The sequence below is a fragment of the Chrysochloris asiatica genome, unplaced genomic scaffold, assembly GCF_000296735.1.
Source record: "Chrysochloris asiatica unplaced genomic scaffold, ChrAsi1.0 scaffold00049, whole genome shotgun sequence".
NCBI lineage: Eukaryota > Metazoa > Chordata > Mammalia > Afrosoricida > Chrysochloridae > Chrysochloris > Chrysochloris asiatica.
In genome coordinates this window covers 15615574-15631914 of record NW_006408567.1, presented here as the reverse complement: position 1 = coordinate 15631914, position 16341 = coordinate 15615574, and the positions used below count along the sequence as shown (strand labels likewise).

The 16341-nt window shown below is 36.4% G+C and overlaps 1 protein-coding gene across 1 annotated transcript in view; it reads right to left on the bottom strand.

The window, feature by feature from the left end:
- Positions 1–10842: 10842 nt before the first annotated feature.
- Positions 10843–16341, bottom strand: part of MORC3 (MORC family CW-type zinc finger 3) — a 50166-nt gene continuing 44667 nt past the window's right edge. Inside the window, exons 16-17 of the mRNA XM_006862565.1 lie at positions 15352–15506; positions 10843–10996 (exon numbers count right to left, since the gene is read on the bottom strand). Of these exons, the coding sequence (XP_006862627.1) occupies positions 10843–10996; positions 15352–15506 (309 nt within the window). The remainder of the gene's footprint in view (positions 10997–15351; positions 15507–16341) is intronic.

Sequence of the window (16341 nt, the reverse complement as noted above, 5' to 3'; positions counted from 1 at the left end):
AATTATGTAATTTAATATAAAGTTAAAAATTTAATAATATCTATACAACTTGTTCAATAACAACAACAATGGTTACATTTTCACAATGTGTCAACATTTTCATCATTTCCATCTGATAGTGATGCAGGCAGACTTTGGCCACAGGCAGAAAAAGGCCCCAGCAGTTTTCCCAGATAGTAAAGAAGCTCTTGATGCGTAGTGGTTACGAATCGGACTGTGAACCTCAAGGTCAGCAGTTCCAAACTACCAGCTGTTTCGTGGGAGAAAGATGAGGCTTTCTGCTCCTGTAAAGATTTATAGCCTTGTAAACCCTGTACAGGGTCGCTATTAGTTGGAACCGACTCCACAGCACATAACCACCACCATTACCACGCCTTCCCTCTGGGAGGCCAGTCGATCAGCAGGGTAAACACTGGACTGCTAACCACAGTGTCAGTGGGGTGGTTACAGCCCACCAGCTACTCGCTGCTCAGCGAGAAAAAGATGAGGCTTTTTGTTCCAGCAAGGATTTGCGGCCTGAGAAATTCAATACAGGGTATTTCTAAGTCAGAATCAAATCCTTGGCACTTAACAACAACAACAACCCCTCCCCTTTCCTCTGGAATGAGGGACCTGGCTAAGAAACTAAAAATACAAGGGTGAGTCAAAAATTGGCCACACAGCTGGTGACATTAAGTGTGCATGTGAAAGGATGCTGTTGAACAGACGAGAGACAGTGGATTATGTGGCGGACCATTAGCAAATCAGTCATGGCTCTGCCTATCAAATAATTCAAGACAGAATTGGATTTCAAAAAGTTTGTGTGATATGGGTGTCGAAACAACTCACAGAAGAACATAAACAGAAGCATTTGGACCTCTGCAAACAAAATTTAACCAATACTTAAAGGAAGGTAAAAGTTTCTTTTTAAAAATCGTCACTCGTGACGAGACATGGATTAATCACTACAAACCAGAGTATGGTATAGTAACATCGTCAGTCACCCACTACGGGAAAGCTCAAAAGTCAACCGTAAACTGGGAAATTGATGCTTAAGTTTTCTGGGATTCTCAAAGGTCAGTATTAGAATACTATCAGGAAAAATGTTCAACATTCAACAGTGTTCATTACAGTGAGATGCTCACTGAAGAGCTGAAACCTAAACTTCAGATTAAACGCACAGGACTGCTATCCAAAGGCCATGCCATCTCTCATGACAATGCACGTCTGCACACCTCTGTACACACAGTTGACACAATGCAAAAACTTTGTAGATAGCCTCATCTCCCTATACTCCTCATCTTGCTTTATCTGACTTTCACCTGTTTGGTCCCCTGAAAGCAGGCCTTGTAGATGAAGAGTCACCTGTAATGAAGAAGTGAAGACCGCGGTGCATTCGTGGCTCACATCACAGGTCAGCCTAAAACATTTTCTAATAAGGGAATATGAATGCTTGTTGACAGATGGGCAAAGAATATTGAAAAGCAAGGAAATTCTGTCCAAAAATTATGTATTTGTCTTTTCTAAAAGTTGATAAATTCTACAGCCAGAGTGCAGATAAATTTTTGACTCACCCTCTTATAAGTATTTGTAAAATGTCTTTTTTGTGTAAGATCAGTTCCTTGGCAAGGAGCTACTGAAACAACAGTGCACTCAAGTATAAAGAATTACAGTGCCCACTGAGGCTGCAAATGGTACACAAGAAGGCATAATGTTGACTATATCAGCATAGTGATTTGTACTCACATCCTTGCCTTGTGACATGTTCCCTATCCTTTATGATGACATGTTCCTGTTCATGCCCCAAAGGCATCACCTATAAAATAACCTTAGTTTCCTTCCTCAGGGACATTTGGTGGCAGAGATTTCAATCTCCTTCCCTTCTTGAGATGGAAATATCTGCAGAGGTCTCACAAGCAACCAAGGCCAAGAGCCCAAGCTTTGTCCAACATCAGTAGTTCTATTCCCACTGATCCAGCTTCTCTGCCTCAGACCCCACCCCTTACCTTCTCATCTTTGCTTTAGAGTGAAAGTTGACTATTCCATCATATATGTATGTTTTAAGGAGCCCAATATTCCCAAGTAATACTATGTGCCAATCTGTTATTTAGCTGAAAGATGACCTCTTGAAGTAGTTTCTGTTCAGAGTTTTGATTGTATCTCAGGACAAAAGTCTGAGGAGCAGCTGGTGTGCTTGAACCACCGAACTTGCGGCTCAAACTGACTGTAATACACGCATTAACCACACAGCACCAAACCTTGCAACACATAGGATAACGACATCAGATCAAAGCTGATCACATCAGCTCTCATCATGTAGGTGCATGTTAAGAGCTCGTCTCATGGAGGTGATAACTACATCCTAAGTGTTAAACACCACTGAGAATCCTGGTCAAGCCACATTGATAAAAAAAAACCTTAACTATCACAGCAATCCTATGTACAATAGAATGAAACACTATCTGGTCCTGTGCCATCTTCAGTCCTCGGTATATTTGAGTTCACTGATGCAGCCCCTGTATCAATCCTTTTATAGAAGGTTTTCCTCTTTTTCATTGACTTTACCAAGCATGATGTCTTTCTCTATCCCTAATGATAACACGTCCAAAGAATGTGAGATAGTCTTGTCAACCTTACTTCTAAAAAACGTCTTCCAGATGTATTTCTTCCAAGAAATGTTTCCTTTGTAGTGTTGTGAAAAACACTTTGGATAGCGGTGATAGTTGCATTAACAGTAAATGTAGTTAGTCACTGAACTATACACTTAAAAATGGTTAAAATGACAAAATGGTAAAAGTGTTTTTATAAATGGAGGCAAGTAAAAAAAAAAAGTACTGTTAATCCAGAGAAGCAGCGACACCAGAGATGGAGGCAGAGATGGGGACGTGGAGAGAGGGAGCAGCTGAGGACTCTGAACTCATGGAGAGGGACAGGGTGTTGGCAGCCAGGAGGCAGGCTTGCAGAATGTGCCCTTTGGTGGCTTAAATTATTACATTTTCCTGAGCGTTAAAAAAAAAAAAAAGCTAAAATGAATATAAATACTGTTAACTGATAGTACATGGAGGGGATTACAATCATTGTAATGAAACAAAATGATTTGTTGAATTTAATATGATTTGTTTTGCTGAATGTAAAACTGCCTGTAAACTTTCACTCAAATCACAGTAAAAACTTTTTTAAAAAAAGTACTGTTACTAGGGCTTCATTTCAGCTCATACATACTTGAGTTCATTCCAAACAAAATGTGTTTAAATATGTCTCTGTAATCAGTAGTGTGGTGCTGTGGGTTAATGCGATAGATTGTAAGGTTGGTTTGAACAGTGTAAGGTCGGTGGCTCAAGCTCACCAGCTGCTCCTTGGAAACTCTATACAGGGTTGCTATGACTTGATGGCACATGACAACAATAATTAGTGGATAGCTGCAGACAAATTCTCTCGGCAATATACTTGTTTAGTGTTGTTAGAGTTCCTTTAAAAAAAAAAAAAAAGGTATTTTTTTGGTGCCATGAGGAAAAAAAAAAAGTTTTGAGGTCAGGGCTAATATCAAATTGTTAACATTTGATAACTGAAGCTTTGCAACAAGTTAATAGGACTACTGCCCCACATAAAACAATTTTTAGACGGATCAAAACATTCTAAGGTAGGTCAGAAAGACCTCAAATATGATCCGAGAGGGAAGACTGTCAATCTTAAAGAATGAAGAAACTGTGGCTAAATTCTAGAAAGTGGAGGTAGACCACCATAGTATTATCATTGATGTGATGGCAATCAAGTTGGGGCCTCACCTAGTTCAGCATTCAATCTTAAGTCAACAATTGACCTCAACAAGCTTTCTGTTCAGTGGATGCCAAAAATTCAAGCAGCTCTAAGAGCCCATCCATTTTTTAAGAAAGATCAAAACTAATCAAAGACAATTTTATGCAACAAACCATAACCATGAATGAGTCTTGGATTTACAAATTTGGAGAGCAAAGTTTAATCAAAACTGACTTCTGAGTGGATCTGCTGGGCCAGGAAACAATGTAGAATGGTCAGTTCAGAAAGTTTTTGGGGATTCCAAAGGGTAATCTTGATAGATATTCTCAAAGGATACAGGACCATCACAAGGGCTTTTTATGAAGTAGTTCTAAAAACCTGAAAAATGCATTGGTGAGAAAAACGCCTGGAAAATTATGCCAGGTACAGTGCACCTGCTAATTCTTTGTGGGTAGAACTGTCCTAAGAGGATTTCATTAGGAAACCTTATCTCATCCACCTTACAGCCTAATCTTACCCCTTCAAACTTTTTTGCTTCCAAGACTCAAAGAACATTTAAACGGAGCACTATTTGAGTCCCTTGTTGTTGTTAAGTGTGGTCGACTCAGTTCCAACTCATAGCGACCCTGTATAGTAGGGTTTCCATGAGGCAGCTGGTGGGTTTGAATGGCCAGCGCTGGTCCTACAGTACCACACCAGGAATCCTAGGTGTCAAATTGCAGTTTTGACATGATGTAAATCTTCACGGAAGTGTTTATACAGAGATGGAAACACCATCTTCATGAACAGCAGGGCAGCTAATTATTTAGGGGCCTTCTAGACCAATTTCTCCATTTTATAAATCCTAGCCTATATGCCATGATTATGGACCCATTAACTTGACAGCAAGTAACAACAAATATACAATACACATACTTTGCTCCTGGACTAGAAGATTCAATTTGGTCAAGCCATCAATTATCCCCAAACTGATCAACCAAAATCCTAATAAAAAACAGGTCTTTAAAAAAAAAAGCCAAAATGGACCAACTATTTACAAAATCAATGTATGTAGAAAAGTAAAAACCCTAGGATAACCAAACAATTTTGAGAAAAGGAGATGTATTTATTTACCCTGCTTAATCAAAAGATTTACTATATAAAACTACAGTAATCAGGACAGTGCAATATGGCAAAAGGGTATATATAGCTCAATGGAACAGAAGACAGTCCAGAAATAGACACACATATGATAAATTTTTTTGACAAGAGTATCAAGGTCATCAATAGTGAAAGGAGTCTTTTCAACAGATGTTAAGAGCTGTGGAGTCAGTTTCGACTCATAACGTATATGGTTTCCAAGGCTGTAAATCTTTGCAGGAGCAGAAAGCCTCATCTTTCTACCATGGAGTGGCTGGTTCACATTTCAGTGTATCTTACACAGCCACCGTGCTCCTTTCAACAGACACTGCTAGAACAAATGGACATTCATATAGAAAAAAGTAAATCTCACACCATATACAAAAAGTTAACTCAAAATGGATCACAGGCATAAATAGAAAAGCTAGATCTATTAATACTTCTACAAGGTGGTATCAAAAATCTTTGCAACCTTGAGGTAGGCAAAACTTTCTTAGAATCATTTTAAAAAGTGATACATTGGATTTAATCAAAAGAAGTTTTGTTCCTTGAAAGACACCCTTAAAACAAAGAATATATTTGACAGTCTTCTATTTAGAATATATAGATCTCTTACAATTCAATAAAATAATCTAACCTTTTAAAATGTGCAAAAGATTTTTGAACAGTACATTGCAAAAGAAAATATAGAAATGGCCAATAAGTATATGAAAAGATGCTCTATATCCAAACTTACCAAGAATATGCAATAGCATAATGAAATAGTACAATACAGCCAATAGAAAAACTTAAGATTTAATAGACTGAAATTCCAAGCATTGGCAAGGTTATTAGGAATGAAAATTCTCAGATATAGCTGGCAATGCTAAATGTTATAACCAGTTTGGAAAAGGGTGGCAGTTTATCAAATTCAACCTACTATAAATTTTACCCATATCTCATTCCTAGGAATCCATTCAAGAGAAATAGTATATCCAAAGACTTGTACATAAATGTACCAACACAGGGCACTGATTCATAATGTCCCCAAATTGGAAACAATCCAAATATCCAAGTGAAATGAGTAAACACAGTGTACTTTATCCATGCAATTAAATAAAACTTAGCAATAACAAATGAACTACTGACACAAGATGGATGGATTTTAAAAATATTATGCTGAGTGAAAGCAGCCAAGCACCGAGTACCTATTCTATATAGTCCCATTTATATGGAATACTTGAACAGACAAAATTAAAGCACAGCGACAGTGTATCTATAGTTGCCTGAATCTGGATAGGGAGTAAGCTCATGGGGATACTTCATGCAGTGACAAAAATTGTCTTTGATGTTCAACGGCATTGGTGGGTGCACTAGTGCATTATTTTCAACTCAAGCAGCCATACAGTTTAAATGAGTGTATTTAGTAATGTTGTTAAGTGCTGTTGAATCAGTTCTGACCCATAGCAACCCTGTGTGTAGGGTTTCCCTTAACCCCCGGCACACCAGGATAAACTACAAATACAAATTCAAAGCAAATCATCTAAATGAACCTATGCATCATTTGGAGGCCTAATCACATAGAACGTAGTGAATTTCAGTGATTGGTGAAATACAAATTTGATTATATATCCCTAAAACCAAAAACCAAGCCAACTGTTACTGAGGTGATTCTGACTCACAAAGACCTTATATGACAGAATTATGCATAGGGTCTCCAAGACTGTATGTGACCTTTGTGGAAGAATACTGCCACATCTTTCCCCTGCAGATCAGTGTGTGGTTTTGAGCCACTGACTTGGGTTACTAGCCAAGTACTTTCATTACTGTGCCACTTCTTTTTGTTAAGTGCCATTGAGTTGGTTCCAACTCATAGCAACCCTATATATGATTTCTGAGTAGCGGCCGATGGGTTTGAAATATCAACCTTGAGGTTAGCAGTCCAGGGCTTATCCTACAGCACCACACAAGAACTGCATTACTAAGGCTCCTAATACATATTCCTCAAAACCAAAACCCACTGCCATCAAGTCAATTCCGACGCATAGCAATCCTGCAGAGGGTTTCCAAGACTACATATTCATGAGAGTAGCTGATGAGTTTGTACTGACGACCTTGAGGTTACCAGTCCAATAGCACCAGCAGGACTCCTTCATATATCTCTGGTGCTACCTTAAAGAGAAGATGGGAAATACAGATTTAAAGAAGCTTCAGAGACATAGCAACCAAATATAATGTGTGGATTTTGTCTGGATTCCAAAGTAAATCAACTGAAAATACAATTAGGAAATGACCAAATAAATACAAACAGATCCATTAGAGAAATATTTTTAAAAGTAAGAGGCAGATACTGTTATACACACAACAATGATAGATACATGCAGGCTGAACAGGTATGGGAGGGAGCATAGGAATATCCCCACAAATATAGATGGGTTTGACAGAGGGTATTTTTACATCACCCTTGCTACAAATAAATTCATGAATGTGGTACATACAGGGGACAAAGATGTGAAAACTTTTTAGACATTACCAAATACCTTGAAGGAATGAGTCACTGGGCCTGTGGTCTGAGGACATCAAGGTCAACTGCCATACAGATCCCATAAAAAAAAACAATGCTCTCTACAGTCTACTTTGGTGAGTGGCACTTAAAAGCTTGTCAGTGGTCATTCAATATGCAACCATTGGTCTCTCCTCCAAAGGAAAGAAGACTCATGGAAAAAACCAGTTCAATTAACTAACAATAGACCACATGAATATCAGTTTCCGTGACTCTGAGACCAGAACTATATGGTGCCCAGCTACCACTAACAACTTCTCTGAAAGGGATCATATTAGAGGATCCTGAATAAAATGGGAGACAAAATTCAAAATCCTAAGAGACCAGGATTACTAGTCAGAAAGAAAATGGTGTAAATGCTAAGACTATGGCCCTTAGTCACCTTTCAAGTCTGGAAATGAACTACCTTTATGGTTAAATTTTCAGCTAAATGATAGGTCTATGAAGAGAGCAATAACATTAGAGAGAGAGAAAATTAAAATTTTTTTTTTTTTTACCCAAGGCCAGCATTCAGAAGAATTAAGAAAAAAAGGAGGAATGTAAACAAGAAACAGAGAGAGATAGTGGGATAAGTGATGTTACACTGTGGGGACTGCGATCAATGACAATGAAATATGTATAAACTGTTCAATGGAAAAGTAATGTTTTCTATAAATCTTCACCCAATTCACCATAAAAAGTTAAAAAAGTAAAAGCAATTTGTATTTTAGAGACAATAATCACAAACTAGATAAAATCATAGGATGGCTATAATAAGCTTGGAGTCCTGGTGTGGCACTGTAGGATAAGCAATGGACTGCTAACCAAAAGGTCAGCAGTTCAAATCCACCAGCTAGTCCTTGGAAATTCTATACAGGGTTGCTATGAGTCAGAACTGACTCAATGGCACTTAAAAACAACAATGTGTTTGAAAATGTCGTGTGAGGAATTTCAAACCTCACTACAGCAGCGATCAAAATAATAATAGTACTGGTATGAGGAGAGGCATATAGACATGTGGAATCGAACTGAGAAATAAATCCATATATCTCTGTCCAACTGTTTTTTTGAAAAGGTTTCCATCTGTTCAATGGAAGAAAGGGTAGAAGTTTCAACCAATAGTGCTCAAACATCTGGATTTCCAATTTAGAATAATGAGGTTGGACCCTACTGCACACCACATACAAAACTTAAATCAAATTGGATCAAAGGCATACATGTGAGCTTAAACCATAAAAATTATAGAAGGAAACACAGGAATAAATCTTTAAGCTCTTGTATTTCTCTATGACTCAAAATATAACACCCAAAGCTTGAGCAACAAAAGCAAAAATTAATTGGATTTCATAAAAATTAAATACTTTTTTGGTGAAAGGACATTTCAAGAACGTGAAAAGACAATTTGTTTCTGCTTTATTTAGTCATTTGGTATTCACTAAGATTTTATAGTCTTAGCTGAAGACGTCTGATTCTATTTGTAGGAATTATGAACTACTTTGGTTTACTGTATCACTTTTTCTTTCATCTTTAAGTAATAAATTCTTGTTTAAGGAACACTGCTCTCCTGTACTAGACTTTTAAAAAAATCAACATAACAGAAAAAGAATATGTGCATCTACATATTGCACGTGTCATCAGAGTCAATGCCGTTCTGTTAAATTTATTTCAAAGTCTTATTCCTTGACAATGTTTTCTTTAAGGGTTAAAATGATGCAAATATTTTTAAAGAATCAATTTAGCAAATAAGTTTTCTTTCTAGTCCTATGATTAATTTCTCCACTAAGTCAGGTAACAGCCATATAAAATATATATTTTTTTGCAATAATATACAAGCTGACCAAAAGAGAAACAGAAAAACTTCCACACATCTGAGATACGCCTTACATACAAAGTTTCTTCTTACATACAGAATAAAATTACACACATGTACATGCACTCACTCACTCTCTCTGCTGAAAGATGGGACTCAGCCATCTTAGTCTTAGTCTTCAAATATTAATAATATACAAAGAGGAGCTCAAATTAGGGTCTAAAGGACACAGTTTCAATTTTATGATATAGTTTGGAGTTAACATATAGAATTCCTTGGAGTAGTATCTGGATAATTTAAACATCATATATTTTTTATTACAAGATATTCTAAAATTCAAGCAGATATAATTGTGACAGAAAACCAGCTTCATACAAAAAATACACTTTCGATTATTTTATCAAGCAAATAAAAAACAATTTTAATTTATTTGCTCTTTGAGGATATACAGTAAAAATTTAATATTGTATGTAACAGACATATAACTAACCATACATAGGAAATCAACAAGTACTGAATATTCAGAAACAAAAGTAAAATAAATAACAATGATAAAACTTTGAAAAAAATAATGCACAGTTTCATTGTGGAAAATATTATTTTTAATTATATATACATGGTTATACTTAATAAAAAGCCATCTCTTTCAAATTGCACAAAACATGGGATCAATTAAGCACAATTTTTTTTTTTTAATGTCATGTAATACTATCATCCTCTGGCAGTTTGTTGCATTAACTCCAGGAAAAAAACACTTGTATTTGCAATATAATAAAAAGGTTTATTTATAGTACTGTTTGAGAAAGATTGTCTTCCTCAACTCACATTAACCTATAGGAGTCCAACAAAAGGCTGTACAGGAAATTCCACAAGAAGAAATATTTTTTAATTATTGTGCCCACTCTATACTTACCCCCAAGCAGCTAAAATGGGTTTAAAAGTAAACTTGAGGATACATTTAATACTTGGGAATACTTTTATTTTATACTAAGATCATGTCTTGGTTCTATAAAAACACTTTGCATTTAATCATGATTGGCAATCTCAGCACAAGGAAATGCTGGCATATTGGGAGTCAGTTTCTGCTTCCTTAATTTCATGAACAAAATATTTTAGGAGGCAGGAATTTATAGAAAATAAACATCGACGCTCAATTCACTTACATCTAAGTAGTCTCAGAGTGCCATTGCTTTTTAAAATCCTACTTTATACTTTTTTAGGAAAACCAAAGGTAACCATTTCCATTTGTATTATGGCACAGCTCTCAATTCAGAGAAAAATACACTTTAGGAAACCAGAAAAGACTGCACAAATGTTAAGGGCAACCTGAAAAACTCTTGGTGAAAAACACTGACGTCCTTGTGGGTAATAAAAAAATATGTGCAGACTTAATTACAAATATTTACATTTCAAAACAGAATCTTGAGTTAATACTCATCCAATACCAACAATTCTCAAGTTATTTGAAAAGGTAGGATAATGTGTCCACAGTATTTGTGACCACATTTGAATGCATAGAATACACTTTAGCTGCATAATGCAAAGATTATGGTTCTTCTGTCTGTTATCTACCATAAAACAAAATTGTTCACATTTTCAAAGCTGTACAACCAAAAGTACTGAGCAAATATTTTTATTGTCGCAACTCAAATATATGTTAAGTACTACTGATCTCACTCATTTGTTCAACAACTTGTCCTAAAATCTCGTCAACTACATCAACATCGTAATTTACTTGCTGAAGATCTAGATCAGGCACAATCATGGCCAGCAGCTGTCCCACATTAACACGAAGAGATCGAAGTTTGAGGCTGCAATACAAACATTAAAGTTTTAGAAGACTATTACAATACAGTTTAATATTTACATGAAACTTAACACTAATGGCTGTTTGGTTCCCACCAATACATTTGCAATTTGCAGACTGAAGGAAACTTCTACTAGTAAAATATTTAAACTAGATGATGTTGCTTGCAATTTTAGATACCATTATGACCTGAAAAATAATAGTGGTAAACTAGAAAAAACATTAGTCTAAAGAATAACAATGTATCTCTTTGCACTTCAGCTTTCTTTTGAGGAAACACATTGAACTGTTTCCTAAAACATGATCTCTCTTATATTATTATGCATACTAGTATAAGGGGATAAAAAGTTCTGAGTAAACAGCTCACAAACTTTGAACTAAATAAAATTTAACAAGACTTTTTATAAACCTTGGGTTTATAAAACACAAATGTGATTTTAATCAAGTTAGTTTTGTAAGATTCCATAACAAGATTGAATTGTACCTTCGATCAAGTTTCACATCATCTCCACACCATGCTCCCTCCCCCACCCCCCCTTCCCTAGGTTTCCCCGCTCATATTCACCAGGTACCCATAGTTCAAATTCTTTTCTACTCAGCTTTCCAAAAATTAGTAACTATGCCAAGCCCTCTACCAAGGTTATCTCCCTGTTGTAAACAACATCTTTTATCTACATTAAAAGCAGGCAAATTACTAGTTAAACATTCTGCCTATTTTTTCCCTTAAGCCTTTGACAGCCCTTTAAGTCTTTGGCTTCTACTTCCAGTTCATTGACTCAAATGCTTACTGTCTATTCTAGACAGTTCAAGAGAAATAATATTGTAATAGCTACAATACAGTTGTTAAGTGCCATCAAGTTGGTTCAAACTCATAGCAACCTTGTGGTTAGCAGTTCAATGTTGATACTATAGCACCACATAAGTTTTTTAAAAATAAGGAAACAGGTTAATTTAATAGTATGTTTTATTTAACCCAGCATAGCCAAAATTATTATCATTTCATGTAGTCAAAATAAAACTTGATATTATTTTATTCATTCTAGGGCTTTGAAATACAATTAGTATTTTATACTAATTGTTGTTAAGTGCCTTCCAGTTGGTTCTGACTCATAGCAACCTTGCACTGCGTTTCCAAGGAGTGGCTGGTGAATTTGAATCTCCAATCTTGTGGTTCAAACTGACCTTACGGTCCAGTGCATTACCCCATAATGCCACACCAGGACTTCTTATTTTACACTTAGTGTCGCTGAGTCAGTTCCGACTCATAGCAACCCTGTTTAGGGTTTGCAAGGAGCAGCTTGTCAGTTTGAACTGCCAACCTTGTGCTTATCCCACAGCACCACACCAGCCAATCAATAGCCATATGTGGCTACGGGCTATCACTAGACTAAAAGGTCATCAAGTACTCAAAGTGCGCACAAGAATTATCTGGAAACTTATTTAAATGTTTCTAATTCAATAAATTGCAGTGGGGCCCAAGAATCTGCATTTCTACAGGCATCACAGATGCTTTGGTCCCATTTTTAGAAATCCTGGTCAAGACTATTTTTTACCCATGCTTTCTATTCCTCCATGGAGTGCTATATATTCCATCTTTTTAAAACACAAGCTGAAAGACAAAGTAATAATATTTTAAGTGAGGATTATTGTTATTAAGAGCCATCAAGTCTGTTTCAATTCATAGCAACTCGATACAGGGTTCCTGAAGAGCAGCTGGTGGGTTTGAACTGCTGACCTTGCAGTTCAAACCCACCAGTCCAGCGCTTATCTTACAGTGGTGAGAGATATATTTCTCAGCAATGCTATTTTTAGGTCTCAAGTCATATATTAGCAAGTAGAGTTATACAATTTTGGCACCTTAATGACAATGCAGTAATATTTTCAGCTCACCTTACTATTACCTCCCACCTGCTGATATTTTCCCCACTATCAAAAACAGGTAGCGTAGTGGTTATGAATCAGGCTGCGAACCTTAAGGTCAGCAGTTCGAAACTACCAGCCGCTCCGCGGGAGAAAGATGAGGCTTTCTACTCCCATAAAGATTTACACCCTCGGAAACCCTGAACAGGGTCGCTATGGGTCGGAACCGACTCAACGGCACTTAACAACCACAAATCAAAAACAAAAAAACCCCAAGCCTGTTTAAGATCTTACTAAGATCATTTATTAAGGAGCTCTGGTACCATAGTAGTTAAGAATTGAGCTGCTAACCTCAAGGTCAGCAGTTCAAAGCTACCAGCTGCTCTGTGGGAGAAAAATAAGGCTTTCTGCTCCTGTAAAGATTTACAGCCTCGGGAACCCTATTTAGGGTCGTTATGAGTCAGGACCGACTCTAAGGCACACCACCACCACCACCACCAGCACCACTACCACCAAAATCATTCATTACTGCTATCTTGTTAAAACAGTAATTAGTATTTCCTGACAACCATGTGTCAGGTGAAATCAATGGTAATCATTTAATAACCATTGGGTCAATGGCAACTGGTTAATTCTGTGATTTATACAAGATTAAGAAAGGCAAGTAGTGAATGAGGACGTTGTTGTGTGCTGTCAAGTTGATTCTGACTCATAGTGACTCTCAAACAGCGCCGTCATTTGCTAGACTGTAATCTTTATGGGAGGGAGCTCTGGTGGCACAGTGGTTAAACGTTCAGGTGATAACTGAAAGGTCTGAGGTTTCAACTCGCCAGTCACCCCATGAGAAAAAGAGGTGATAGTTTGCATCTGTAAAGATTTATGGCCTTGGAAACTCTACCGGGCAGTTCTATTCTTTCCTACAGGGTTGCTGTGAGTCAGAACTGACTCAACAGCAGTGGGTTTAATCTTTCAGAGAACAGATTCTCCAGTGACTTTCTTTCTCGGAGCAGTTGGTGGGTTTAAACCATCCATCTTTCAGTTAGCAGCTGAGAGCCTAACCAGACTCCTTGAAACAAGAATAGTAAACCATGAAGACAAAACTGCCAGCTGAGTAAAGTTGTATGTCTTAAGTTCTCTTAAGGCTCTAACTATATATACCACTATACTTTTTGTTTTAAAAAATGCTCTTCTTTAACCCAAGAAACCCTTCCTTCATTCACTTCATTTTTAAATACACATTTGTTGTTGTTGTTAAGTGCCGTCGAGTCGGTTCCGACCCATAGCGACCCTGTACAGGGTTTCCGAGGGTGTAAATCCTTACGGGAGTATTTTTTAAATACTAAAAATAAGTAACTGATGAGATGAGAAATAAGCCTCAACTTTTCTGTAAGTCTTAAACTGTGCAAAAAAGAAAAAAGGAAATATAATAATTCCTGGTATGGTGCTATATAGAATGAGCATTGGACTGCTAACAGCAAGGTCAGCAGTTCAAACCCACCAGCTGCTCCTCAGAAACCCCATACAGGGTCGTTATATAAGTCAGAACCAACTCTATGGCATTTAACAACTGCTTTGTACATATTAAGAAACAATACCAGACATGCTGGTTCCTGGAGTCAGAGACCCAAACAGGTGACCATGGGACAATTTACTTTTCTGTAAGCCTCATCTATAAAAAATAACAATTCTTTTCACACAAGGGTGTTGGGGATAAACTAACATAGCTAATGCACACGTCACAGCACATTAAAAAAAAAAAAGGTAACTTAATGGTAAGTCCTTGTGGCGCTGCAGGAAAATGCACTGAACCACAGGGTCAATTTGAGTGCAATGTTGGCTGCTCCTCAGAAACACTATACAAAGTTGCTATGAATCAGAGCTTACTAGAAAGCACTTAACAACAACAACTATATCACCACTGTGTTAAAAAGATGCTGTTGTGTGCGAATTCTGCAACAGAGCAGTACTGCCTTCTTTACAGGAGCAGATCACCAGGTCTTTCACCCACAGAACCTCTGGGTGTGTTCCAATAGCCAACTATGGGTTAGCAGTTGAGTGTTTAACCTTTACACTATTCAAGGTTCTATACAGAGATGATAAAAATATGTACTGAAAAGAACAACACAACAACAGAAATGGTAACAAGTACAAAAGTAAAAGAAATGCAAATCAAGTTGAAAATATAAGTTTCATGTTGTAGCTGCTCATCTTCTAGCCTTGGCAAAAATCAACTCATTCTTTAAGATCCAGCTTAATTATCACTCTTCCTAAAAAGCCACTCTGGTCAATATCAAGTGCTTTATTTCTTCTATATTCCTATTAAGCTTAAATTGAACCAAAACTGTTATTAGCTCCTTGAAGGTGAAGATTATGATGTAATATTTCTTTTGTACCTTTCTCTATTTTAATGAAGGATTATAGCAGGCAATCAATTTCCTCCATACTAGCAGAATTTATACTAACCAAAACTGAACACCCAGCAAAAATCCTCAATATTACCTTTCTCCATCAGCATAATTTATAGACTCCTCAATGTTACTTGAAGTTGAAACTGTTCCTATCTGTTGATTTGTAGATTTTAATTGTTCAATTTCAGTTTTGAGTTCTTCACATTGTAAACGAATTTGTGATTTTTCCATTTCCAATAATTCAACCTGACAAAAATACAAATAAATGAATTTTACAATTGTAAAATCTAAAAATACTAATGCCAAAGTGCAAATTTAAACTAAGAAGTTTAAAGGTCTGCTCGATGAAAATTACCAATCTCTGAAAATGTTAAATAGAAAGTTTTCTAAAAATAAAGCCTCGTTTATAATTTCAGTTCTACATCTTTTTACATAGAAAGAATACAGTATTTCAACTATCATTTGACATGTGGGACCTGAAAACTGAATAACAAAAATACAAATGGTTAAATTATGGTAATGTCACAGTTGTTTTATTTCTGGAAACCTTAGCTATATGTGGTAACAGAGAATTTATGCTGATTTTTAAACATTCTGTCATCTAGCTCATAGGCCAAAATTTCAAGATAAATGTTTAAATGAGCAATTAAGTCTGCAATATTTCCAGGAAAGAATTAAGTACAACAATGTATTGTGATTTCCAAACTGCTACAGGTTACCTTTTTTTTTTAAGGCAACACATTAAAAAATCAATACACCTCACTTAGTGACAAGGTTAGGTTCCAAAGACCAGGTCACTATGTGAAAATTGGCATTATGTAAAAATGAAAGATGACTGTATCAATACATAATTGTCAAATTACAGCCCTACATAACTGCCAAATCACTGAGACTAAGGCTCAGCTAAGGTGACACATAACCTTAACCATCACAGCCAACATTACTCTGAGCTTGCATCTCAGCATTTGTTATTGCCAAAGATATGTCATTAATGTGCAAAATATTTGAATAGTAGATATATATTTTTTTACTATTGTTACAAATGTGCACTGTGTCAGATAATAAGATGGTTGATAAATGA